Source organism: Aythya ferina, assembly GCF_964211825.1.
Source record: "Aythya ferina genome assembly, chromosome: 19".
NCBI classification, from domain to species: Eukaryota; Metazoa; Chordata; class Aves; order Anseriformes; family Anatidae; genus Aythya; species Aythya ferina.
The window spans coordinates 7,117,035-7,144,546 of record NC_140309.1 but is presented as its reverse complement, the minus strand read 5'-3'; the positions used below and the strand labels follow the sequence as shown (position 1 = coordinate 7,144,546).

The 27,512-nt window shown below is 47.5% G+C and overlaps 2 protein-coding genes across 3 annotated transcripts; both read left to right on the top strand.

The window, feature by feature from the left end:
• Window positions 1-3,583: 3,583 nt before the first annotated feature.
• On the top strand, window positions 3,584-12,261 carry LOC311421340 (argininosuccinate lyase). The gene is made up of 17 exons (XM_084493104.1): window positions 3,584-3,696; window positions 3,788-3,856; window positions 5,824-6,018; window positions 6,964-7,047; window positions 7,365-7,421; window positions 7,976-8,073; window positions 8,308-8,385; window positions 8,662-8,739; window positions 8,868-8,920; window positions 9,155-9,217; window positions 9,340-9,454; window positions 10,156-10,240; window positions 10,412-10,471; window positions 10,731-10,814; window positions 11,107-11,187; window positions 11,437-11,543; window positions 12,020-12,261. The coding sequence occupies exons 2-17, from the start codon at window positions 3,839-3,841 to the stop codon at window positions 12,168-12,170; spliced, it is 1,407 nt and encodes a 468-aa protein (XP_084349230.1). The 5' UTR covers window positions 3,584-3,696; window positions 3,788-3,838; the 3' UTR covers window positions 12,171-12,261.
• Window positions 12,262-13,713: 1,452 nt separating this feature from the next.
• On the top strand, window positions 13,714-25,774 carry GUSB (glucuronidase beta). Of its 2 annotated transcripts, XM_084493093.1 has the most exons (13): window positions 13,726-13,811; window positions 13,852-13,965; window positions 15,543-15,725; window positions 16,189-16,370; window positions 16,857-16,999; window positions 17,516-17,703; window positions 18,589-18,741; window positions 19,582-19,760; window positions 20,153-20,299; window positions 21,468-21,552; window positions 23,071-23,247; window positions 24,164-24,299; window positions 25,552-25,774. In XM_084493093.1, the coding sequence occupies exons 3-13, from the start codon at window positions 15,561-15,563 to the stop codon at window positions 25,704-25,706; spliced, it is 1,710 nt and encodes a 569-aa protein (XP_084349219.1). In that variant the 5' UTR covers window positions 13,726-13,811; window positions 13,852-13,965; window positions 15,543-15,560; the 3' UTR covers window positions 25,707-25,774. The 2 variants fall into 2 exon arrangements, with proteins under 2 accessions (XP_084349218.1, XP_084349219.1); XM_084493092.1 differs by having other exon boundaries at window positions 13,714-13,965.
• Window positions 25,775-27,512: the final 1,738 nt, after the last annotated feature.

The following is a 27,512-nucleotide window of genomic DNA, read 5'->3' as shown; positions in this document are numbered from 1 at the left end:
TTTTTTTTGTCACAGCATTTTAAAGCTGGTGGTTTGCTCAGCACCCTGCCCTCCATGCTGACACAGCAACACATTATTGACTCAGAGCACTGCAAGACTCTGCAGCACACATAGGTAACGGGAGTAACACAAGCATTGCCTCACTATGTGTTGGTTAAGGGCTCTAGCATAGACAGGACCGTGCAAAGTGCCCTGAGCTAAATCTCCTGCCTTTAATGAAGTACCCTAGGAGACACAATGTGCTTTCATCCTACCTTTGTGGCATTAGTGCTTTAAATATGGAGGAAAAGCACCACCAACAAAAACTTCCCTTTCTTCAGCACTTCCTTCCACCCCCAGTCTCCCTGTACTCTGGCCCTACACCTGATCTGTTCTCCTGGCATTTAAAGAACACCACATTTCAATCACTGCTCCATAAACCTCCTCTGTGTTTGCTCTGTTACTTCCTGCTCTGTTTCTATTTTGTCACTTTGTCACTTTGTCTCACTCTCTAGATAGGTTAGATGAGGTAAGAAATCATTTATGCAACTTACGGATCTGGGGAAGGTGCAAAAGAGGGAGAGGTGACACCAACACCCAACACCAACAGAGTCAGAAGAAGGATTAGCTCCCCATTTCCAGCTCACAGCTCTTTTCTTCCCTCCCATAAACTTTCTCAATTTGTGCCAATAGTCTCCTTGACTGTATCTTCTAGCTACGGTTCTGTACCTTAAGACCCTCAGCCAAGCAGATTTCCTCTTGCTCCTACCAGCGAGTGTCTGGCGTTGCTCCTCATAGCTGGTGCTGGGTGACACAGGGCCCTGCCAAACTGAAAGCAAAACAGAGGTTTTAGCAGATTATCACCTCTTGGTCTCCTACTTAAATGAGTAGCTCATGATCACTGGTACTTCCCACCCAACCACCCTTTTCTTAAAAATTATGGAGTAACTTAGACTGGGAGAGAACTGTGAAGGTCTCTGGAGCTCCAGACATTATAGGAGACTGTGACCCGGAGTATCTTCAGACTTTCACTACCACCCTACTATGACTCATTGTGATCTGGGTTTTTAAAACCCTGTCCCTTATCACAGAAGTTTTGTGATAGAACTTATTCCACAGAAGGATCAGTGTCTTGGACGCTACTCAGGAGTAACTTGGGCTTTAACTCCTGCTCCATCACAGATGACAGGAAGGCATTTATGCCAAGAATCCTGGCTTGTATCAGGAATAGGGTAGCCAGCAGGACCAGAGAGGTGATCATCCCCCTGTACTCTGCTTTGATGAGGCCACACCTTGAGTGCTGGGTTCAGCTTTGGGCCCCTCCCCACAAGAAGGACATCGAGGCCCTGGAGCATGTCCAGAGAAGGGCTACGAGGCTGGGGAAGGTTCTGGGACACAAGTCCTGTGAGGAGCGGCTGAGGGAACTGGGGGTGTTTGGGCTGGGGAAGAGGAGGTTCAGAGCAGACCTCATTGCTCTCTGCAACTCCCTGAAAGGAAGCTGTGGGGAGCTGGGGGTCGGCCTCTGCTCACAGGTAACCAGTGATAGGACCGGAGGGAATGGCCTCAAGTTGTGCCAGGGAAGGTTCAGGTTGGAAATGAGGAGACATTTCTGTCAGAAAGAGCAGTCAGGTGTTGGGACAGGTTGCCCAGGGAGGTGGTGGAGTCACCGTCCCTGGGGGTGTTCAAGGGAAGGTTGGACAGGGTGCTTGGGGAGAGGGTTCAGTGGGTGACAGTGGTAGTAAGGGGATGGTTGGACCAGGTGATCTTGGAGGGCTTTTCCAACCTTCCTGATTCTATTCTATGGCTCTATTCTATTCTATGAATTCATACACTGTCCTTTTAGACGTACAGGCTGACATGTCGGCTGCTCATGAACTACTGAAAGTCTCAGCAGATGGCTACGTAACTCTGATCTGGCACCCAAGCAGATAAAAAACCTACACAGGGGCACTTGAAACATTACACTAAGTAGTGTAATGACCCTTCACTGGGTTCACCACAAGGAAAAGATCTCTAACCTACTTTCACACGCTGAAAAAGTCCCACTGAGTATTTTCTCTCCTAAACGCGCTGTTATCCCTGGTCGTTCTGCCCCCTAGCTTTCAACTGAAGAAACAACTGCTCTGCGGTCACGAAAGAGTAGCGAGAACAGATGCATTTGTGTGACTGCAACGTCCCCTGCAGGCACCATGGATGAATTTGAGACAGCAACACCCAAATGTGTCCATCCAGACCTCTCTTCACCAGCGGCAACACAAAGTAATGTCATTGGGATTCTTCAGCTGTTTCTATACCTCCTGTTACAGAGGGATGCAAGTGGAAAAAATTACAAAGAGGCCTGGAAGTAATAGAACAGCAACCAGAGCTTTCACTGTTATATTTAACTGTTTAAATACAGGTAATATTTAAAAATCAGAGCTGTCACATATCACACATACATAGGGTGCTTAATGGCATAAAAACTCATCTAGCAAAGTTGATACTGGGGAATTCTGGAAGTGCCACACGGTGCCACATCTTCTCTTCTCTAGCCCTGTGGGTCAAAAATGAGGTGTCTTGGGGAGAGGTGCCTGGACTGGCTGGGTGCACTCTAAGCCCTCCTGACTGCAGTGCCTTGGGCATCTTCCTCCTACCCTTTATCCCTTTGGGCAACTCCTGTACCATGTCTTTAGACAGGGGGAGGTACAATCTTTGCATGTTGTGCATGTTCCACATAGCCAACCCTGAGCCCGTATCATGGACACCAAGAGGTAAAGCCTTTCCCTGTATCTGATCCATTCTGGATCTAAGTGTAGTGCTTATTGTTTTGCCAGCTTCCCAGCAGCCTCCTGACAACGCCTGCCATAAGGGCAAAGACACTCATAAAAGATCAACAAGATGAGAGAATCATTGAACAGGAGGGACTTCAGAAGAGGGAGGAAGGAAACTGGCGACAAAATGGTTCAAAGAAGTTTTCCCAGTGTAGGCAGCGTGATGCTGTGTGTGTCTGCAGGTCTGCTAGTCTTAAAAGGCACAGGGTCAGTGTCTGCGGGTCCGCTAGTCCTAAAGGGAACAGGGTCATCTCCCCAGAAAAACATGACCATGAGGGGAAGTGTAGGAGAAGCAGTGAATTAAGAGCTGGGTACGAATCCAGACAGAGAGTTTGAGCCTTGTTCTGGGCTGATGCTGAAGGCAGCACTCTGGACACCCAGCTGCTAAAGATGCAGCCAAGCCTGGTGCTAAGCCAAGGCACCCTGCCTGCGTCCCCTCTGCCACAGAAACCAGCACACCCTAATCAATCCCACTGCACCCCAGACTTGCTCTTTAACTCGGCAAGGGGATGAGTGGTACTACTGAGAAAAGAGCATAGAAAAGACGTCTGTATTAGGTCCCTTCCTACCTGAATTGTCCTACGGTCCTGTGACAACAGGGCTGTCTAAAGGGAAAAACAACCCCACAGGGGACCAGGGGATGCGCTTCTTGCGCTCCCCCAAACACCTCTGAGCGCACAGACAAGCAAAAAAATGCCGTGGCAGCAGGCTGGGAAAGGCAAAGCAGAAACACCCCGGTGCTGCCGGGTGGTTCGAGGGGAGGGGGCGGCGGGTTTGGGGCTGGCCATGGGGTCACCCCGCCCCGACGGGGCGGGACGAGCCGCCCCAGCCCGGCTCCGAGGAGGGTAAAAGCGGGGCAGCAGGGACTGGGAACACACGGAGCCACCGGGGCTGCACTGTGGACACGGTGAGCAGGGCCGGGTGGGCAGCGGGGGTCCCGGGGTCCTGTCCTACCGTGGTGCTGGAGCATTGCTGAGCCGAGCCTCGCTGTTCCGCAGGTTGCACCAGGTGCTGGGATCGCCGCACACGCGAGCAAAACGTCGTCTGAGATGGCATCCGAGGCGAGGGTGAGCTGTGCTTTTTTACTTCGGGGGACTCTGGGGGTGTTCTTGGGGTGCTCTGTCTAACGCGAGTTCAGCTTTGCTAAAATCAGAGCCTCTGGCAGCACAGCCTGCCGTTTCCTTCGGGCTCTTCCCTCTACCTAGGACAGCTCGCGATAGCCCATGCAGCTTGTTCCTGCTGGCCTGTGGTTAGGCAGGTACTTTACAAAAGCCTGTATAAATACTTCTCTGTACCAAAGCTGCGTTTTCACTTTCTGTGACTAGTTGTCTTAGTGACTCGTGCTTCCTGCCTTTGGAGCAGCTCCTACAGCCCTGGCTTACCCTGCTGTTGGCTGTGCACCAGTGTCCATCAGTGCCAGGCTGTAGTCACTTCCTTCTCTGACCAGAGCCCTGTAACTAGCTGAAACTAATCCTTCGGTTTTGATTTCTCTATTGCAAATGTATCTGTTGCAATGTTTCTGCTGACCCACCTCTTAATTTGGTGGAAACCCATAATGCTGAAGATAAGCCTAGGCAGAGCAGTTCCCCATTGAAGTGCTTAGCCTCAGGTACTGGCTTCTAATGTTACAGCCTATATGCCATACTCCTGTAAGCACTGGATTGACATGGAGGACTTCTAACACTTCTTTAATTCTGGCATTTTTTCCCCTCTCCCTCCCCTCAGCTTGCTGACAAAGCTGCTGCAAAGATATGAAAAAGCACGTGCAATGCCTACCTCTGTAGGCTTCTGCCCGCTGTCCACTCAGACACATTGTTGAGATGTGGAGACAGTCTCTAGGGAGGAAAAAAAGTTTCTAAGGTTACTCAACAGTCCTTTGGCTGACTGATAAAACCCCAGCACAGATTAGTTTGCAACTGTCCCAGACAGCTTTTTGCTGTCCATGGTAGTTACAATGTACAGAACGAGAAGGGGTTGATGGGGTGCTTAAACATCAAGCAGATCAGCAATTATCTACTCTGCAATGGTGACTATATTCCGGGCCTTCCTTTAAATGTTCTCCAATTTCTTCTCTCAGCCTGCTGATGCTGGAGAGATGCTTTTGAGACTTTGAATTGGTTTAAAGGTTTCTGTACAAGTAACATTCCTATCTATTTCCATGCAAGTTTGTCAGAGTTAGGGCTTTAGGAGGTGTCCTATCCAGATAGACAAAAATCTGGTGGTTCTTGGCTAGTGAATCCATTCAGTTGCTGAAACACTGGTGAAAAAGCTTTACTCAAACCATGCTGTGATGCATGGCAGGAATTGGGCAATAAATTAATCTTATTTTGGGTAGAAAAAATTTTCCTATGTATTTTAAAACCATCTATATGTTGACTTATTTTTCTGAATGCTCCTGATGTCAAAAGATACCCAGACTCCATTCTAGAGTCAGTACTGTAGCTGATTTTATGTTAACTTCTTGCCAAAACTTGTAAGCACATCATGGACTCAGGAGATGCTTAAACTGCAACTTCAAACACTTGATAATGCAGCTTCTGCTGGCCCATAGCTATTTGTCAAACAGAAAAATCTCCTTAGCACAACAACAATGGCCTTATTCCAAAAAATAGAGGACACTAGCTTTCACTGTATTCCCTGTGACTGCTTATTTTTTTTCACTGCTATCAGGTGGTCAGTGACAAGAAGCAGCCTTAAAAGCTAGATACATGCTTCTCTTGCACCATATGCCCTGATATTTGTTTTCAGGGCCAAGCCAAACTCCTTACAGAGTCCTGCAGGGGTAAAGTATCTTGGACTCCTGAGCCTGACCTGACAGCTCAAGGGCTAGCAACAGTAAAATGCTCTCCACCTCTTCAAATAACTGTCAAAGGTCATAAAGTCCAGGGGCTTTCTGGTCAGTGCTACTGCACTGAAAGAACATAGCTGAGCTTGCTCTCTATGTAGGATAACAAGCTCAATGGACATTACATTGTCCTTAGAACTTTAATAGAAGTTATTATGCCTTTTTAATTTGCCTCTTCCTCTTTCACAGGGAGATAAACTTTGGGGAGGAAGATTCAGTGGAAGCACAGATCCCATCATGGAAAAGCTCAACTCTTCCATTGCCTATGACCAGAGGCTGTCTGAAGTTGATATCCAGGGGAGCATGGCTTATGCCAAAGCCCTGGAGAAGGCTGGGATCCTAACTAAGACTGAACTAGAGAAGATCCTGAGTGGCCTGGAAAAGGTATTTATTTCCTTCATAAACTGTCATGAGTGCTCAGGCCTACATACAATCCCCACAACAGTACTACAACAAATAGCTCCTTATCAGACAGCACCTCCCTCAGCTGCTGCTTTAAAACCATCTTTCTGTACCCTCAACTGCTATTCCTTAGCACCAGGCATGTGCAGAAATGCCTTCCCAAGAGGGAATGCTGCCCTAAATCAGGGAGAACCAGAGAGGCCCATGTGTATTGTCCTCTTGGTACTCTGAGGGACACTCTGGGCAGGGGATGGACGCTCAGATTGCATCTAGCTAAAGGCACCAAAGCCAGGCAGTAGGAGGTGAACCAGCTGAAAACTCAGGAACGAGAGCCTAGCAGCCCCGATGAGCCTACTGTGGGTGCTCATTACGGAAGGCTGGTGCCTCAGTGAGATGTGCTCAGCGTGACCTGGGCCCCATCCTCTTCAAACTGAGCATTCCCGAGGAATTGTTTCAGTGTGAATTAGGAATATTCTTTTTCCGCTGGCGCTTGGGATCCTTTTGTGTCTGGCTGCCTGAGTTAGTAGAAGGCAATGCATAGCATTGTATAGGGGTGAAGAGGAGTCAGCAGCTAAGCGCTTTTTTTTTTGAAATATCCATTGTTGTTGCTCACCCGCCATGGACAATGGGGAGTCTATACAATGTTTGTATAGGAAAATCTTTGTGGACAATGCTACAGCAACGACTGACATTTCAGCTCGCTTTCTCATTGCAACGCTTAAGTCCTCCTATGGACAGAACATTGCAGAATCAGCAAGGGTAAAAAGATGAATCCCCACCAAGTGCTATATAGAATGAGGGGAAAGAACAGCAGTGCTGGAGCTTTTGTGACTTCCATTAGGATGGCAGAAAGTGGTATGTGCTGGGGATACCTACAGCCAGCTTTCCCCAGTAGTGTCTGACTGGTGTTTCTGCTGCTGTTTGTAGATCTCTGAGGAATGGTCTAAGGGAGTCTTTGTGGTGAAACAGAGCGATGAGGATATCCACACTGCCAACGAACGCAGACTGAAGGTTTGGTCCTCTAACCTCTTATTCCTGTCCCTCTCCAGCTAGATCTGCCTGACACTAAGTGCATTTGCCTCTGTCCCACTATAACAGTCCTCAGCAACTCTGGTACTGACTCTGTGGTCAAGAGTGTTCAAGATCCCTTTTGTGGAAGCGGCACTGTACAAGCACAGAACCCAAAGTTGCCCTTCCCCAAAGAGATCCCATAGCTACTTACAGAATCCTAGAGCTGAGTCCCTTCCAGGCTGGGAGGAGGTCTGTTCTTGTGGGAAGTCTCCTGCTTAGAATACAGACACTGATGGAAGTCTTCCTGTTGTCCTCAGGAGCTGATTGGTGATATTGCTGGAAAGCTGCACACTGGAAGAAGCAGGAATGATCAGGTATGTATACAGCCACTTGTTTTTCTCCTATGCTACTCCCCAACCATTCCTTATCAAAATTTTCTGCCATCTTTCACATGCTCTTACTCTCTCCAGCATGTATTCCCTAGAGCTTTAAACTAGTGGTGGTACAACCCCTTATCTGCAGAGGGGAGGAGGTTGTGCAGGATGGTTGCTCAGTGGTATAAGGCCCCAAACTTCCACTGAATTTCCTTTGAAAGCCCATTGAATCCATGACTTTACTGGCAGGGTGCTTTGCATCTTTTGGGGTTAGGACTTCTGCTGATGACACTTATGTAAATTGGAGATTATGTTATCCAAAGCTGACAATACCTTAGAAGTGCACTGGAAGTACTGGTCTTTCTTTCTGTTACTGGAAAGAAAGATACAGCAACTTTCACAAAGCAGGGAGCAGGGAATTGTTCTGGTTATATGTCCTGATCTATCACATGGAACAAGGAGGAGAGAAACCTGCCAATTCTTTCTGCTGAACTGTATTTGGTCACTAAATATGCCACATTCCCCTTCATCTGACCATGGCCAATCTTGTCCAGGTTGTGACTGACTTGAAGCTGTTCATGAAGAATTCCCTCTCTGTCATCTCCACTCACTTGCTGCAGCTCATCAAAACCCTGGTGGAACGTGCTGCCATGTAAGTCCTTTCCCCAGCCAGCAGCCTTGGCCTTGCTGGGACAGCAGACTTCTGCAGGGGAAGTTACAGCCAGGCAGTCTGGGATAATGTAGGGAAAGACAAAAGCCCCTCTTTCTCCACAGTTCACTTCAGAGACATTCTTCTTTGCCTAATGGATGCTGGGGATATAGCCTGATGTGTGCTGCCCTTACTCTGACAGGGGCTGCTCACCTCTTTCTCTCCTTTCACATGCAGAGAAATTGATGTTATCTTGCCTGGCTACACCCACCTGCAGAAGGCCCAGCCCATCAGATGGAGCCAGTTCTTGCTCAGGTAACCACCACCTTCCACACTCAGCTCCAGGGAGCCTTCTCCATCCCTGGGGCAACAGCAACACCCCAGCAGCCTAGCATACTCTGGTAGCACAGAACTGAAACCCTCCAGCCTGCCACAAAATGTGGCAGGCTGTGAAGACGTCCCCATGTTCAGTCTGACTTGGCTCTGAAGACCAACTCTCAGCATGCCCCTACCACCTAGCCACAATTCCTTCTCAGTTTGTGAGACAGTTCCTGACTTCAGATGCCTTCTCTCTCTCATGTCCCTTCACAGCCATGCTGTTGCCCTGACCCGTGACTCTGAGCGCCTGGGAGAGGTGAAGAAGAGGATCAACGTCCTGCCCCTGGGAAGGTAACAGCCAACTTTCTGGAATCCCTGGGCATCACTTGGCTCTCTGACATCTTGAGAGTTCTGTTCCCTGTGCATCTTTGGACTTGACAGGTTGTTATAAGTGACTCCTGTTTCTCTCTCCCTGGCAGCGGTGCTCTGGCTGGCAACCCCCTGGACATTGACAGAGAGATGCTGCGTAGCGGTAACGTCTGCCTAGAATGGGGTGGCACAGCTCTATTTGAAGTATGTGGGAGGGGGGGATAGATGCACAGGGATAGGCCTAACAGTGAAGGCCCCGTGCAGCATAAAAGTTCAGCATGGTTATGTTCCTGGGGCTACTCAAGGGCTCACAGTCACCTGCAGGCTGGGGCAGCCTGCTGCCTTCAAGCTCCAGCCGTGCCAACCCTGATTGCTCTGTCCACCTCTTTCCTTACAGAGCTGGAGTTTGCTTCCATCAGCCTGAACAGCATGGATGCCATTAGTGAGAGAGACTTTGTGGGTAAGCACGACTCCATCGCTTCTTCCCTCCACCATGTTAGAAGCAGGCTCTAGAGGCCTTCCCAGTTAACTTCATTAACAAGGTGGGTAAAATCTCTAAATGACCTCCTACCTTTCCTGCAGTGGAATTCCTCTCTTTTGCCACCCTGCTGATGATCCACCTTAGCAAGATGGCTGAAGATCTCATCATCTACAGCACCAGCGAGTTTGGCTTCCTGACCCTTTCTGATGCCTTCAGGTAGGTGCTGGTCCCTGGGCAGCCAGCCCTTCCCTCAGCCTCTCCTCCTCCCTTCTCTCCACCTGAGAGACTGAGACAGGGCTGGGGGCTCCCTGCTGCACAAGGCTGACACACAAATCAACTCCCCAGAGCACAAAAAGCCTGGCAGAAAGGCAGGCTAAGGGTGAGCATTCCTCATTAAGGATCACTGATTTCTGGCTCTGGTAACTCAACCATGTCTGTGTTCAGCGGATGCTCCTCCCCAGTGACTGCTGGCAGGCCTGGGCTGTAAATGTGCAGGCACAGAACTTCCTCCTCTGCTGGGAATTCCTGCCCAAGCCCTTCCCTGAACAGCCGGGGCTTGCAATCCTAACAGACTTCCTGTCTCTCAGGGTGGCACAGCCACAGCCCTGCCTCCCCAAGGCCACAAAAACACTCTTGCCTGTTGATGCCACCTCTGCAGGGCCTGCTAAGTATCCTTTGATTTCTCTCCTCGCTGAGAGGCAGCCCTGGGCAGTAGCACCAGACAAGAGCGCAAAAACAAAGGCTCTGCTTTGGCACACATGACAAACTCCATGCACTTGCTTCAGTGCTTGCTTATACCGAAACAGGTGGCACTCACATGGCTCACAGAGGACCAGGCCAGCCTGCTGCACAACCTATATTATCCTGTAGGGATTGGGGCCTTGCTCCCTGTTACACTGCAAACATCTTTCTTTCAGCACTGGCAGCAGCCTGATGCCTCAGAAGAAGAACCCTGATAGCCTGGAACTGATCCGCAGCAAGGCTGGACGTGTGTTTGGACGGGTGAGTGTGCTAAAGAAAGAAGAGGGATAGGGGAGCTGCTCACTTTGGGGCTGAAGCATCTTCCTTCATGCCTCTGTGTGAAAAAAGACTTGTGCCCAGTGTGGGCTCTGACCTTCTGCTGGGGCAGTGCTCCTCTTCTGCAAGCTAACTGCCTTGCCTGTTTCTCTGCAGCTGGCTTCAATTCTCATGGTTCTCAAAGGACTTCCAAGCACCTACAACAAGGACCTGCAGGTAAAACTGCTGTTAGGCTTCAGTCTGTTTCTCTGAACCGGCACAGCTGTCTTTGGTTTGGGAGCAGGCTCTTGCACTGCATTGCCCTGATTATGTGCAGGATGATTTTAAAAAAGAAAGTGCTGAGGCACTGCATGTTGCGGCTCACACCCCACCCCAGTGGGAGCCCCAGAGATGACATGTTGCCTCCTCTGCTGGCCAGGCTGCCCATATGGTTGGGCTCCATCTAACAGTGATGTGTATCCATGTTCTCACGCAGGAGGACAAGGAGGCTGTCTTTGATGTTGTGGACACCCTGACTGCTGTGCTCCAGGTTGCCACTGGGGTGATCTCTACCCTCCAGGTAAGGCTTCAGCCTCTCACTATCACACATGGTTGTGGGGCACATTCTCGGCACAGCACAGCCACAGGAGCTCTAGACTGGTGCTAAGATGAAGCCTCTTGCCCACTCATACAGCTTGTTATGCCCCCACCACAGCAGCAGCTCAGGTACACTTTAGATCTGGGGGTTAGCTTGCAGAAAAAGTCATTGGAGAGCCTAGTCCCTTAGCAATGAAGTCCCCTCAGTGTGACCACTTACACCTCCCCAAGGAGGAGCAGATGATCATGTCTCCCTCTGATGCTTCCCTCTACAGATCAGCAAGGAGAACATGGAGAAGGCTCTGACCCCTGAGATGCTGGCTACTGACCTGGCTCTCTACCTGGTTCGCAAAGGAGTAAGTGCAGTAGGGAAGCCTGGAGCTGTGACTTCTTTAGATGCAGAATACTGCTCAGTGAGGGCCTGAGATGAGGCCTTCTGTTCTGTCCCCAGGTGATGATCACTATGGGTCAAAAAACAGAGCTTTATGTTGCATTGCTTTAAGTGAAATCAAACCAACAAAGCAAAATGAGAGCACATTCTTTCTTGCCTGAATCTGCAGCCCAGTTGCCTGGTCACTTGACTCTGCACTTTACTTTCATTACAGGTGCCATTCAGACAAGCCCATACTGCTTCGGGGAAGGCCGTCCACCTTGCCGAGACCAAAGGCATCACCATCAATAAACTCAGTCTGGAGGACCTGAAGAGCATCAGGTTTGTATCACTATCACTTTGCCACATCTCCCCTCAGAAGGCAGGTACGAGTCTGGCTTTTTACAAGCTTTCTTATGATGCCTTCACCAAACAGGCCAGGCCTGACAGCACCCCAGAAATCTTCCCAACCTCAATATCAGTGCTGCTACTGCCAGGCCTGTAATAACTAAAGGGGGACAACAGCATTACAACTGAACTTGAGCAGGGCATGGGCAGCAAGTCCTGGGAGGGCCTGGAAGCAGCTCATGCCTTGACCTGGAGGCACCAGCACTCCAGAGAAATCAGGCTCCTAGCCTCCTCGCTCTCCCCTTGGAGCTGACTCTGGTCTACCACGAGCTGCTCCTGTCTGGCAAGAGCAGAGGCAGAGCAGCCAGAGGCTTTTCCTTGGAATAAGGCTCAGCCTCCACTCCCTTATGTAAAGTCAGCAACCAGCACCCACTACCCTTCACTGACACCTTTTCTCTTTGCCTCCCCAGCCCCCAGTTCAGCAGCGATGTCTCCCAGGTCTTCAACTTTGTCAACAGCGTGGAGCAGTACACTGCCCTGGGCGGTACCGCCAAGAGCAGCGTGACTACCCAGATCGAGCAGCTGAGGGAGCTGATGAAGAAGCAGAAGGAACAAGCTTAGAGTGTGGGGAGATTTCCCGTGGATGTAGTGTTTTGCTTATCACACTAATGCAGAGTTAATAAACACTGTGGTGTATTGTAGTTCACTCAAACTCCTGTCTTGTGTTTTGCTTCTAAGGGGGCAAGATTGAGCTGGGCTTCCTCAGCACTTTTGAAGCTTGGGGAAGTGGTCACTGCTGTGAAAGAAAGGGGGAGCTCTAGGGGGATTTGTACTTAAAGGGCAGCAGGAGGGTTTCACTATATCGATGAACCTGCACATGCTTGGAGCAAGCACACACAGCACAAGACTACATCCAGTGGTGCCATGCCATGTTGCACAGGGAACAGAAGGTGACTTGGGGTTGTTCACAAAGCAAGACACTTGGTACTGCATCTGCAACACATTCCACATCACCAGCTGTCACTACCCTCCTCCTAGGATTATGTGTGCCAGCCTGCCCCCTGGCAGGGAAAAACCTCCTCAGCACCTGGCACTGCAACATGCTTCGTCTTAGGCAGAACATGCCCAGCAGGCCAACCCACAGCTCTTTCATATCTACCACAAAACCACCTTTAGCTCTGGTTTACACTGGAGCACAGGGGCTGCACCATCCCAGACCAAGCACTTTCCTTTCTGCAAGCCAGGCCAAGTTATCTGGGGTAGCATTTGAAAAGTGTCTGGCATTGCAGTCTTCCTGTTACAGAAACCATTTTCCATCTTGCTGTCTGTCCTTACTGCTGTAAAATCAGAACTGAGACCAAGAAAAGCACTAGCTGACCAACGCTATGCCCCCTAAACTAGTTGTGGTAGAAAAACCAATCGTACACTTAATTCAGGTGAAGAGGCGACAGCAATATTTAACACCAACAGTCAGAAGATGGACATCTCTGCCTCCCCAGCTCACAAACCTTTCCTTGCAGACTTTCTCCCCGTTTGTATTTTGTCATTTTTGCTCAGTATCTACACCGGCTTTAGCTGACTAGAATTCCCCTTGTTCTCAGCAGCCACTGCCCAGCATCCTGGAGTTCAGAGCTGAGTAATGTGGGACCCTGCTGCTTGAAAGAAGGTGGTCTTTGCGTATTATCACGTCTCAATCTCCTACTTAAATAAAAAGATCATAATCAGAGGTGCCTGATATTTGTCCCTCCACCTTTTTGATAATCTCACGTGTCACCAAGCCTTTCACTGCCGTGCAATAAGCTGGCCTGCTGTCAGCTTGCTAACCACAAATAAATGTGCTGTATGATTAAAACCCATCAGGTGGTATTTTCTTTCTCCCTGGCCTCCGGGAGACTTGTTTCTGTCCCGCTTTATTCCTGAGGCAGTTCTCAAGGGACGTGTCCGGCATGGGAAGCGCTGCTTCAGGGTCAGTCCCAATGGGGCTGTGCATAGCAGCACCCTCCTGCTGCCCGCCCCCAGGTGCCGCCGGGTGCTCAGCACTCCCCGACGGCTTCAGCACCTCCCACTTCAACAAGCCACTATGGGGGGAAAAAATAAATAAATAAATAAAAAGAACGAATAAATAAACGACAGACACAGATAGAGCCATCCCCCCCAGCGGGCACTGCCCACAACCAAAATGGCGGCGGCGGCGCCGGGCGGTGTGGTGGGGCTCTGCCGCCTGCTCTTACCGCTGCTGGCGGCGGTCCCGGCGGCCGGGGGGTCCCGGGGGGCGGTGGGCGGCATGCTGTACCCCCGGGAGAGCCCCTCCCGAGAGCTGAAGGAGCTCGGCGGCGTCTGGAGCTTCCGTGCCGACTTCTCGCCGGGCAGGGCCGCCGGCTTCGAGCAGCGCTGGTACCGCCGGCCGCTGAGGGAGGTACAGCGGGGGCGTGAGGGGGGCGGGCGGGGAGCCCCTTATCTCCTTATTCCGTTATCTCCTTATTTCCTTATCTCTTTATCTCTTCATCCCCTAACCCAGGCACCGTCGCCCCGTTTTGCTGCGATTTTCTGCTTCTCCTCCCCTTGCGGGGGTGCTGGGTGCCGGGTGCTCCACACACGAGGAGCTCTCACACAGCGCTCCCCTGCGCCCTGCAGAGCCAAACTGCCTAAAATGTGGCCGGGCAGGGCGCCCTTCAGCCCCTGTCCCACACGGAGGAGTCACGCTTGGATTTGGGTCTGCTCTTAAGTTCATCCCTGTCCTGCTCCGATGGACGCTTGGGATGAAATTCACCCCCTTCCCGCTCCTATGGAAGTTGTGGGTTCTGTGCATGCAAACGTTTGGGTTCTTCTTCAGCCTTTTGGGTGCTTTTTTCGCCTAATTGTGGAAGGAGAGGGGAGACGAGACCCTGTGCTGCTAGAAGAAAAAGAGCAAAAAGAGAGAGCCAGAGGAGAGGGGTCCTGCACAACATCCCTGCTAACGGGGCTGAAGGGCATACACCCACCCTACTTTAGGGTCAGAGAATCTCCTTGAAGGAGACGCACATTATGGCCACCCCAGCCAGAGGTTATCCTGCATCAGATGCTACAAAATCCCGCTCACAATCTAAGTGTTTTTTCATTCCTGCTAGGATTTTCTGAAGTCTACCAAGGGGGGTGCATTTCTCTGCAGTGCTGGTGCAGTTCGGTGCTGAGTCAGCCCCGCACATGATGCTCGCCCCTGGGCAACCAGACCTTCCTCGTTCCACTCTTCGTGGAAAAGCTCGTTTAGGAAAGGGGAAGCTCCCCAGCTGCAGGCTGCTGCAGTGCTCGTTTCGGCAACATCACGAGCACAGCAGGTGCTAAAAATGAACAGCTCTCTTGTGTAATAGAATCCGGTTACCAAAAAGTTAAATGTGTTACAACACTACGCTGCCTGCCTGTGATCCTTATGTTAGTAATAAGCCAGTGAATTATCCCTACGGTAATTCTCAGGAATCTATGTTGCTTTTAGGGAGTGAGAAAGGCTGTTCTCAGCCTAAGTATGTTCAGTCTCCATAGTCCTTCCCTGGGGACACTGTCCCAAAACATCCTGAGTTTCTGCCACCATTCTGCCACAGCTCATAGCCCGATGAGCAGCATCCTGCATCAATGAGCTGGTGCCACAACGCCTGCACTGCACACCAAAGGCTAGAGCTGTGCAAGAGAAACTATGTTTTGTCAGGCTGAACATCCATCTGGGCATTTCCCCCCTACCCTTCTGATAGTGCCAAAGCTATTAATGAAAGCATTTCCCCATTACAAACCAGGAGGGGAAAAGATAGGAGCAGCTTCATCCTGTAGGAGCAGGGTGTAGTATTAAGTGGGTCTTGCATAGGACCTGTGACAGATCACATTAGTTTCTAACAGGTTTTTCCAGATATTTCCACTTGCAAAAGGCATTTTGATTTCTGAGGCTGTCAGGTTGGATGGCCAGGACAGTAGAATTTCTTTTTTTAAATGATTTGTTCTCCCCCTTTTCTGTACAATTCCTGCCAGACTGGTCCTGTGATTGACATGCCCGTGCCTGCCAGCTTCAATGATATCACTCAAGACCCCAACCTGGAGAACTACATCGGCTGGGTTTGGTATGAGAAGGAGGTGCTGCTTCCTCAGCGCTGGCTTCAGGACAACCTCAGGGTGGTGCTCCGGTTTGGGAGCGCCCATTACTACTCCGTTGTGGTACGTTGCGTGGATAATTGTGCATGTGTTTCCAAGATCGTGTTGAGCTAAAATTTGTCCCATGGCTTGTTTAGTGAACAGGTTTCTGCCAAGGTTTTTATATCAGTTTATGATTTTCTTAGCTCTTGATTATCTTCCGCCAGCCAAGAACTTGGCTGTGCTTCCCAGCTCTCTTCTCTGATCCTCCAGTAACAGGATTAGTCAATAAAGCATTTCCTTGCTGCAGGCCTGGAAGGGACAAAATACCGATTTTCCCAAAACAGTCTCTCAGCGACTCTTGCAGACTTAGCTCCCAGTAAGGAAGGGCTGCCAGATTGAGCCCACAAGGAATAAGAGCCTAGAAGAAAGTCTGGTGTTACTGGGAATCCAACTGCCTGTCGCTGTACTCCTTCCCATCTCACTGTTAAACTTTCCACAAAAACCTAACCTGACCGCTCGGACTCATGGCTGTCTTCTGTTGCAGTGGGTCAATGGAGTGCAGGTTGTGGAGCACGAAGGCGGCCACCTCCCTTTTGAAGCAGATATAAGCAGCATCGTCCAGGGCAGCCCGCAGATTCCCTGCCGCATCACTGTTGCACTGAATAACACACTGACACCTCACACTCTGCCTCCAGGGTCAATTGAGTACATGAATGACCGCACAAGGTGAGTTGCTAAAGTGCTGCCTTGCTGAGGTTAACCCAGGGATGAGAGAATGGGAATTTATTCAGCTGCTGGTTCTAAGGCCCTCCATAAAACCTACAAATAATGGGTTGTACGTAGACCAAAACTCATCAGTCAAGCAGTGAGAAGTTTAAGCTTCAGTGTTATGAGATTTACACTGAACTACTCCATCTGTTTTATACACAGGGAACTGAGATTAAGTGATTTGCCAAGCTGAATCAATGGCAGATTTGAGAAGCTTCAATTCAGCTGGAAGTGCAAGTACCTGCTATCCTGAAGGATCAAACCTATTCAGTGCAGTAGATGTTTGTTAACTGGTAATCCCCTTCAGCATAGCATCAGTAGCAGTTCTGAAATAGAGATCCAATAAGGACTGTTTTACTAGCACATTGCTAGCATCCATATGCTGCCTTCAGTTCTTGTGTAATGAAACATAATGCGGCCATTTTTCCTGTCTTGCTCACTCAGGTATCCCAAGAACTATTTTGTACAGAACATCAGGTTTGATTTCTTTAATTATGCTGGAATCCATCGCCCGGTTGTGCTTTACACCACTCCTTCTGTCTACATAGATGATATTACTGTGACAACTACTTCAACAGAGAGTGTTGGTAGGTTCAGAACAATTACAGCAGCTACCTCAGGCTTCAAATGGAGATGACAAGGGCAGTAGAGAAAATATCCTGCAAGCGTCCAATTGAATATCTTTCTTAGTGGCTTTCTTTTTAACCTCAGCTGGTCTATTGTACAGCTCAGCAGTTTCAAGAATATGATAAAAATTTCAAAAGCAAGAAGTAAAAACAAGTACTTGCAAGACCTTATCTTTAAAATGAAGGGACAAACAGTTATTTCTAGAAGTAGAATTTCTCAGAAGGGGCAGCAGTCTTCCTGCCACTTAAAGCACGATTATCCCTAAGTACCAAACCTGTGATACACAAATCTTCCTGGAAACTTCCAGACCTCAAAACAGACAGGTCATGCTTCTTAAAATTTGTGCCTCTCTGTTGTTGTTCTGCATCTCCCTGACTTTTTAATGCTGCTGTATGTGAAAGCCTTCCAGTGTTTTATGCATGTATTTTTCCTTTCATGCCAGTCTCTGATTGTCTTTTTGTTGTTCTCTGAACTAGCAAAGGTGCAATATCAGGTATCAGTAGTCGGCAGCACGCTCTATTCCTTGTCCCTGAGTTTACGTGACCAAGAGGGAAGAGTGGTTGCTACAGGCGATGGACCAGCTGGAGTGTTAAAAGTCTCAAATCCAAATCTTTGGTGGCCTTATCTGATGCACGAGAACCCCGGATACCGCTACTTCTTAGAGGTAACAATGCCATTTCTTCCTTTCTGCCTGCATTTCCTCTCACTGTGTAATAGCATTAAGGAGCTGCCACATGGCCCATCTTCCTTACTCTTCTGGATCCTGTTTACATCACTAGAATGGCATTGCTAATCGTGCTGTAATCAAATCAAGCTTTGCCAGCTTCCTTAGTGCCGAATGGAAAGGTCAGTCGGTGAGAAGAGGGGGGCACCCCACGCTCTCAGATGCTTGCCTCTCACGTGAGTGGCCTTATCTACCTCCTTCAAAAGGACTGTTTGAAACAATATAGGGGAGGAGATACCGTATAAACTGAGAGGCTGCTGGCCTCTTTCTCATGCTTCCCCGTGCAATGAGCTTTCTTCCCACTCTGCTGGACGAAAGTTCAACAGAAAGAGCCTGGCAGACCGTGTGAGTCAAGGGGGAGCAGTGATATTGAGATGCACAAATGAGGGCAGATGAGCTGCTGTGAGTTTCCAGAGGCTCAGAAACATGGCTTTTGTGAGCAGACATTTCAGTCATTGCCTGGTATCAAGGTGCAGAGGAGAAAAGGCATACCGCTGCCTTGTCAGGGCAATGAAACAGCTGGATGAATAAGGGAAAAAGAAGCTTTTGGGGAAAATATGCCCTAAAAGGGTCATCCAGGCCTCATTCTTCATCCTTCAGTTTTCCCAGCTTGGATTTCTCTTTTCCATTTAGTCAGATCTTGCTTCCTTCCTGAAGAGCTACGCAGGGACCACAAAAGGTAGATGAAGCAGTGCTGAGGAGCAGGCAGCGAGGAAGGGCTGGGAAGTGGATGGGAGGTCAGGCTAGCCCCTGCACATGAGGGGAAGGAGAGAGGATCCTTGCGAAGCCCAGCACCTCATGTGTGTCTTCCCCTTGGGACTGCAGGTGAAAATGCAGGCGCAGGCAAATGAGGCGCTGTTGGAGGACGTATACACGCTCCCGGTCGGCATCCGCACCGTCCACGTCACCAGCACGCAGTTCCTCATCAACGGCAAGCCCTTCTACTTCCACGGGGTCAACAAGCACGAGGATGCAGACGTAAGTGCATGGCACCCACCGGGGCACCTAATGGCACTGTGCTTGGTGCTGCCAAGGCAATGCCTGCTCTCACCTCCTCTCTGCCTAAAGGGACTCATTCCTCACACCCTTTTCTCAGGCTGGGAGCTGCCAGGGGTGTGGGTCTGTGCTGCCATTATTATTACTATTATTATTATTTTATTATTTTTTTTTTTTTAATAATAAGGGGATACCATGCCCAGACCTGCCAGAGTCATAACGCCCCTCTCAGGTTGTATGGCTAAGCCCAGGCTGCGTTGGCAGAGGATCTAAACGACCTCCCGGCCACCACTTCCAGTCAGAAATAGCAACTTCATCGGTTTCCCTCCCCAAGAAATGAGAGGGGGCAAAGTCTCCTGCAGGGAGGTTTGAGCCTCAGGGCTGCGAGGCACAGCCTGACCACAGGGAGGCCCCACAGCCCCTCCGGAGGCTCCATCCCCGCCCGTGCCGCTCACCTCAGGGCCAGCCCAGCCCTGAACCTGCTCCTTCAGGGCTTCTCCTCACTACCTGGGGCCTTTCAGCCCTGCCCTGCCTCATGGAGAACCCCTGTGGAGGGAGAGGGTGGCCTGGCAGGGCACCTCCCAAAACAGCAGGTGGCTGCAGTGCAGGTTCTCACTTGGGGCTGCTTCTCCAAGCACCCTGTGTCTCGGTGGCTGTGCATGGGGTTGTGCTCAGAAAGACAAATACTGCACGGAGAGGTCTTGTGGGATGCTAGAGGCAGTGCGTGGGGCTGGAAATGCTCTGGGAGCAAGCAGGAAGGAGGGCTGCCCAGCAGAGGTGTGAGGAGAAGCAGGGAGAAGCCATTCCTGTCTTCCCTCTCAGATCCGTGGCAAAGGCCTCGACTGGGCCCTGATCGTGAAGGACTTCAACCTGCTCCGCTGGCTAGGGGCAAACTCCTTCCGCACCAGCCACTACCCCTATGCTGAGGAGATCATGGACCTGTGCGATGCCTATGGCATCGTGGTGATCGACGAGTGCCCGGGAGTGGGGATTAAAATGCCGTAAGTGCATGAAAGACCCTTCCCCACGTTTCTTTCTTATCCTTATCACGAGCTTCCCCCTCCTGTCCTGCAACTTGTAACTCCCTGATAATGAAAGTACTTTGCTCTATTTAGAAATCAGCCCGTTGCATTTTGAAGCTTCCCCCAATGCCACGTGTGACCAGAGAGGTTGGGCAACCAGAGGGCGTTTTGCCACATGGGCATTGCGTCGTCAGATCTGGCTTGATTAACGAGTCCGAATCATGGCCCTGAACTGTGCAGCAAGCTTTGGGGAAATAGGGCAGAAGCTGTATTTGGTTTTGAGGCTCAGCTGTGCTTACACACCCCCCGAGTTATCAGACAGTCAAATGGGATGGCTTTTGTATCCTCACCTGGCCTTGTTTCCTTTTCAGTGAGAGCTTTGGGAACAAGTCACTGCAGCATCACCTTGTTGTGATGGAGGAGCTGATCCGCAGGGATAAGAACAGGCCGTCAGTTGTGATGTGGTCAGTAGCCAACGAGCCGGCAGCAGAGCTGCCCCCAGCAGCTTACTACTTCAAGTAAGTGCTTGCACACGGGGCTGAGGCTTCAATCTTGACAAGTGATACATCTTCATGCCTTGGGATGGTACAGAGAAGTAATAAAGAAAAGGCCAGCGTTTTTTTATGAACTCTGAGACAGTACTGACAGATGCAAACTAAAAGCGTAACTGCTGCATATGTTGAACTGATGTCCAGGACCACATAATGGTCTCAACCTGTTGTTTCTGAATCAGTAAACATCTCCAAAATTACCAGGATTCCATTTGGTCTGAGCATCTCTTCTGAGTTAAGGGTCAAGCAAAAGCAGACCTGATGGGAATGGGTCGTTCCTTGGTCCTGCCTAAAGAAGACAAGTGCTAAATTCTTTAAGTCTGAAAATTACAGTAAAGTTATAAAATATTTGGCTTTTAATTCTGTAGATGAGTTTCTTTAGCTAGTGCTAGTTATTTGTTCTGCAGGTGTTAGTGACACCCCACTTTGAAGCCACTGCTTTGAGTCCCTACAGACCCCTCAGTTTTATCTTTAAAAAGATTTAAGCTTTGGATAGCCAAGAGTAATCTCTGAAATTGGGTAGCAGACTGTCATTGGTAGCTCTAGGCTCATTGAGAGCTGTGAATTTTCATTCCTCAGAATGGTCCAGCACCCTCCTGCAGTGCTGAGGTAGCAGCAGAGTTTGACCTTCCCATTCTTCGTCTCACTTAACGTCTCCTTAACAGCAGCCAGCCTGCTTTGTCTTCTGTGGCATAGGCCTAGGGCTTAGTGTTTTTTGGAGAAACATCTCCAGAGTTGTTCTGAAGCTTCCCATCACCTTCTCACTTTTTTTTTTTTTTTTTTGCCCCTTCTCCAACAACTCCTGGCCCCAACAGAAAAGTTAAAGTACACCTGTGTTTGGTGTACTTCCACTCTGCTCCTTTTCACGTGGGATAACATTAACTTTGTGACAGATAAAGGTCTCCCATCATATTTATACTCTACAGAACTGGCTAGAATTGCAGGCACATTGTAGCAGATAATCATTCAGTGTCCTGCAGTATTTACTTAAAGATACTCTGCCTACTAAATTGAAAGAAGCTCCATATGTCTGAGGTGGGTAAAAAGACAAGGAGCTTGGGAAGGTGAGGTTGTGCTTGGCCACACTGCTTCTCCATGCTGTTGTTGAACTCTTTGTTTTATTGTTTACGAACAGGACATTGGTAGCTCACACTAAAGCTCTCGATCCCACCAGACCTGTAACCTTTGTGACCGATACCAACTATGCTGTTGATCGTGGTGTAAGTTAATTTCTAGCATTTTTAATTCATATATTACATTTCTTGTCAGTTGCTTTATGGTCCTTTCCCTCACCTTGCCAAATGCTCTAATGATATTTAATGGAAGGCAGAAGAAAACAGATTTTAGTTTCTATTACTGTACACCATCACTGTAGGCAGACAAAAAGTCTGTAAGAGAAAAGAGGAGTTATCTTGAGTCAAGTGCACAGGATCACCCCCTGGGTTCTGGTAGCATGGTGATGATTTGCTATTCCTGTGATCACGTCTGTTAATGCTCAGGCTTCCCATTTGCAATTAGACCAAAGCTTAAACCTCTTAAAATGCTAACAGCCTTTGTGGGAGTCTGAAGAAGGAAACTTTGCCTTAATTCCTGCTTTAAATTGCTCTAGCTCATCTTTGGCAGATGTCTGTTAACGTCGAATAATCTAAAAAGCTCTTCTAGCCCAAGTTCAGCTTTGTAATTGGAACCCTGGCGCTGCGTAATTAGATGAAAGGTACTTTCCTTGGCTGCCTGTGCTTCAAGCTGGCCATAGCATGAATGAAGCATCTGTAGCACACACAAATTGGTCTCAGGGGTAGTTCCTACCTCACTTTTGATTTTTCAAAGTGGTTTTAATACTTTGTGTCACTAGTGTACAATCAACACTGTTAGAAGGTGAGTTTGTAGGTTAGGTAGATGTGAGACTACCATCTGTCCCTGCTACAGGTTATAGAATCATAGAAACATTTGAAGCTCTCCTCCAGTTAGCAGGAATGGCCTTCTGTAACCGAGGGGTCTCTGCATTCCCACCCCAGGAAAAGATCCTGGAGGCTTTACTTGGGAAGGATCCTGCTCCTGGATCCTGCTGTTACATCAGGCACACACAGACCATCTCAGCCCCACCACCACATTCTGACAAGCATGAGGAAACACAGAAAAACAAAACCAAAGAACAGATCTCATACACTGCTGTGATATTAGAACTTTTTTCTTTTATTACAAAACATGTTAAGAGAACATTGAACAAGTTACATACAACATCACTTTATCTTTAGGGAGCTTTGTGCCCTTTTATCATACTGCCCATGTGGTAGAAATGGCATATAACTTGCAGAATGCTTTTTTTTTTTTTTTTAGTATTGCACCATTGATGCACAAATTTAGTTGCTAGTCAAAGTAGTTGACTACTAACTTGACCATCACATTCCAATATTCAGTATGTCTACAAGTACCAGCAAGCCAGAGACATCTTCAAAACCCTAAAACTTGTAACAAACCTAAGGATTAAATGGGTTGTTCTTGTTTAACTCTTTGCTGTGACTTAAGTCTGTAAGGAAACGCCAAATACACCATTGCCTTGTTAATTTTTTTTTCCTTTCTGGGAAATATGTCATGTTGGGAGGGTCTTAAGAATGGGACAAAAGGCATTATTCTACAGGTAACAAAACTGAATTCTGTGAAACCAAGATTTAGTTTATGAATGAAGACTGCTTACACTGAGCTCCATGACAAACCATTCCTACCTTTATTTCTTGTAGGCTCCTTACGTGGATGTAATTTGTGTAAATAGCTACTTCTCCTGGTATCACGACCCAGGCCATCTGGAAGTTATTCCACTGCAACTCACAGCACAGTTTGAGAACTGGTATAAAACCTACCAAAAACCTATTATCCAGAGTGAATACGGAGCTGACTCAGTTCCTGGACTTCACAGCGTAAGTGTTGTAGATGCCTTAGTTGGAAGAATCACTGCTCTTCCTAAAGGGTCTCAGCAAAATCTAATTAGGAAGAATTGGTACCAACGAGCCTGACTACTTAATTTTAAGATGCATTAGATCAAAGTCCAAAAGACTCAGGATTGTAATCGTGCTTCACTGAAAGCAATGAGCTTTGCCACTGACTAACAAAGAGGTAAGATTCTACCTAACTTTTTAGTTGTTGGTAAGAAAAAAAATAATCAGTGAGCATTTTGCATGGTGCTATTAAGTTCTCATTCACAGGAGATAAGAATACCAGTTTTGACGTCTAGAGCCAAAGCCATTCTCTCCTGCATTTTCCACTAGGCAAGCAGTTTTCAACAGTGCTGACTGCTGGTATTAGCTCCACTCCCTGTGTGGAACAAGTAACACTTCTCTTTGGGTCCTAAGCTACAGTGTGTTTCCCTTTACAATTAACCATTCTGGCAACTGTGCTATCGTTAATTGTCAATTTAAACTTACTCCATGTAAACCTCTAAAAGAGGCATTTAGAAATCCGTACTTTGGCATTTGTAGAAAATTCCTAACTGGAAGATAGAACACTGGAGAGTGGACATTCATTCATTTCATGACACCAGCCCACACAGAAGGAGATGCCACTCCCATCCTGATCATAAAGCACCATTACAAAGCAAAACCACAGATTTTCCCCAGATGTCCCTTACATTAGTATTTGATGCATTTCCCTTTGCAATTTCAGTAATTGCTGATCTTCACTAAATAGCCATTGTAAATGCAGTGGCAATGAAAAGACTGAGCACCTGTAAAGCTTGTCCTCAGGAAGCAGGTCTCCAGTAAAGAGAAGTGAACATGGAGCCTTTGCTGAGATTAACTGTCACCTTCACTCAAGGCCATCTCTTTTTCTTGGCTGTAGGATCCACCTCTTATGTTCAGCGAGGAGTATCAGAAAGCTATGCTGAGAGAGTACCACTCTGTTTTTGACAAAAAGAGGAAAGAGTACGTGATTGGGGAGCTCATCTGGAACTTCGCCGATTTCATGACTAATCAAGGTAAGCTTATATTTATATCCTAGGCAATTCTCCATCCTTCCTGCAAGTTGAAGCTGGTTTATGACACACAGAAAGCATACCGTGCTGTAGGGTACGAAAAAGGGATCCTCTCCTTATGAGGACAGAATATAGCTGGTTTCTGTGACAGTAGCCCAGCATAACTAGAACCAGGAGGGAAGGTTCTGCAAGGGGTTAGTGCATCCTCTCTCTCCAGCTCTCTCACAGTTTTTCACCTGCAAAATACTAGCCAGAACACAGGACAGTGCCCTAGGGCAGAATGCAAGGGAAGCTTGTGAGCAGACAGATTATGTCTCTTTCTTGGCATTCCTCAGTTCAGAGTCTCAGTTAGCTTATATCATCTATAACTGCCCTTAATAATGGGGCACCTCAAATAATGCATTATTAACTTGGTATTGAGGTTTAGCAATGGAGGGCCAGATGTCACAATGGTAGACAATGGTCTACCTTGATGCTGAATCCACTATTAATTAAAGGTAAGTGCATTTGCCAGGTATGGGGCACTACAGTGCAGACAATCACACAGCAATTAAATTATTACAACTCAGAAGGAGACCTATTAAGGAACCAGTTATGCATATGCCACCTGCAGCAAGTTAGGGTAGTGAACAGTCAGTGTTCATTTCAGAGAAACACCTTTAAGAATCATTTTTTGAGCACCAACATAGGTATTAAAAAGTTAAGTCATCACAGAAGCAGTCAGAAAAGTAATACAAGTTTCAAATAGGATGATGGAAAGATGTAGACAAATTTAAGTACACATATGCAGTTCCAGTCTCTGTGTTGAAATCATTTTTTCTAGTTTCCCATGAAGGCTAAAATAGGCAAAAAGGATATGAACATCACTAAAGAATAGTACAGCAAAACAATTAGTAGTTGATGTCTTCACCATCAGGTTACGAGGTGGCACTAAAGGCAGAAGGAGCATCTGCTGTAAATATAATACTGATGAAGTTAATGGGCATACCTGAATTAACTGTCACCGACTTCCAGTTGTAAACACAATGAATTGCAGCTCTATTGCTCACTTTTATCAGTCGATCTTGCCAAGATCATGCAAATTATATTGCCAAGTTCCCCGTTGTACCTTGAACACAACGGTTCCCCGTTGTATAGGAAAAACAGTGCATAGGTCTCTTCCACCTAACCTGATTTAGTACATACGTTGAAACAATTTGCAATGGGGGAATATAAGAGCATTTTGTATATACTTTGTTTTGTAACTTCTCTACAGGGACCACACGTGTTTTGGGGAACAAGAAAGGAATATTTACCCGCCAGCGTCAACCCAAGTCAGCTGCGTTTGTTCTGAGAGAGAGATACTGGAAGATTGCAAATGAATCAAGCTGTCTTCCTCCTATAATGAAATCACATATCCTCTTTCTATGATGAAATGAAAAGGTATAACAGCTGAGTACTATGCAGAACTTTTTCATTAAATTTCTGTTTAAATAACATTTACGCCTGACATAAGTCTTGCAAGTCTAATGCAATTTCTACTGCACCTGAAGTAGTTACTATGACACAAAGCAGATCAGAAACATCAGTTTTTCTACGCTTAGCCATATCTGTAGGCTTCCTGTTTCCAGGTAGCAAAATGAATATTCAGTTTCAAGGAGCTAAGTTAGAGAGATCCTAACTGAGGTATCTGTTTATAGCAAAAAAATAAAAATTAAAAAGAAAAAAAAACACACAACAGAAACCAATGCTGAAGACTTCAAAAATCCAAGCTACTCTAAATGAGCATCACATCCTTCCAATGCGAGTGAGGTTTTCCAGTTATCCTCCCCTACCTGTTACTACTCAGATCACAGCGTATTGGCCACAGGATTACAGACAATTTATATAACTTCTTGTATTTAAAGCTGGACAGAACGCTTGTGGCTGGCTGAGAGATTCTGAGAGCTAACAGCATCCAGGAAGGGTGTGAAGCACTCCTGTCAGGCTACCCAACATACTCCGATACAGTATGGAATTCATACTATAGCAGCAAGGTGGAGTATGTTGGATAGGTCGGTACTACATCAACTGACCTTTGTTTAGAACTATTAAATCACAGTATCAGAATTGCTGCTATTAGATGCAGTTTTACCTTCCAGCATGGAAGAGCTTCCTTCATATTCAGTTCTCACTACGCACTACAGTAACAGCATTCTAGGGGGCAAATTTCATCTACGCCTTCTTGATGCTGGCCTGAATCATTCAGGGGTAGGATCAGGTGTAAATTGATGTGCACATGCTACTTTACACAGTAACGTCGTGCAGTAACTTCCCTTTCAGGCTGCACCCCAGTGATAGAGAACTCCAAAGGCCAGGCTTTAGACTGTAACAGATTGTGCCAGTACTCACAGAAGAGCCCAGGATACTTGGTTTGCAAACTTACTGCAAGCTCTTGGGATTGTCCCAACAGCAGCATTACCCACAGCAGAACCACAGAAACAGAGGCTGCCTTCTGAGTTTTGGAAGTTGAGGCAGTTACATAGTCTCATTATTCCAATTCACTGATAACTGTGTGAACCTGCTGTTAGGCTTACTTTTTCTGCAATTGGCTCTTCTGTTAGTACCTCAAGAAAGTAACTAAAATATCTGCCAATATAAACAAAATATTTGCTTGTGTTGTGCGGTGGCAGCCAAATTTGTTCCTTTAAATGTGATTAGGGATCAACAACACTTTGCATTGCCACATGCAGAATAACAACATACATGTTTACTGCAGACTTCGAAACAATATTTCTTGAACATCTAAAGGAAAAGAAAGAACATACTATCAACATTCCTGATGGTTACTCTCGTGCTAGGTTTACAGATTTTCTAATTAACTAAAAACCCAGAATATAAGAGTCTATCCACATTAAAAAGACACTTGCTCAAATGTAACCTGATACAAGAGTGAACAGTATTTAAGCCCACTTCCAGTGTTCAAAATCCATTTCAACTTCTCGCTCTCTAGACATTTTTTTAAAACCATTTTCTTCCCCCTTTCAACAGACAGCATGACATACCAACAGCTGCCACGTGAAAATAAAGATTTAACATTGTTAATGCATTACAAACGAGCTCAGATCATTATGACATACACAGGGCTTGCAGTTGCAGAAGAGAAAGAGATAACGTTCATTCAGTCCAGCAAAACATATGCAAAGTTTAATATGCACATGTATGGTAAGCACATACTTCAGAGTATCAGTTCCTGCT

Excerpts from the sequence above, each read along its gene's own strand:
- GUSB (XM_084493092.1), top strand. The coding sequence starts at position 13,729 with ATGGCGGCGGCGGCGCCGGGCGGTGTGGTGGGGCTCTGCCGCCTGCTC. Across the intron at positions 16,371-16,856 it reads TACATGAATGACCGCACAAG|GTATCCCAAGAACTATTTTG; the intron begins GTGAGTTGCTAA and ends TTGCTCACTCAG. Across the intron at positions 17,704-18,588 it reads GATACCGCTACTTCTTAGAG|GTGAAAATGCAGGCGCAGGC; the intron begins GTAACAATGCCA and ends TTGGGACTGCAG.
- LOC311421340 (XM_084493104.1), top strand. Across the intron at positions 8,921-9,154 it reads CAGAGAGATGCTGCGTAGCG|AGCTGGAGTTTGCTTCCATC; the intron begins GTAACGTCTGCC and ends CTTTCCTTACAG. Across the intron at positions 10,241-10,411 it reads CTGGACGTGTGTTTGGACGG|CTGGCTTCAATTCTCATGGT; the intron begins GTGAGTGTGCTA and ends GTTTCTCTGCAG.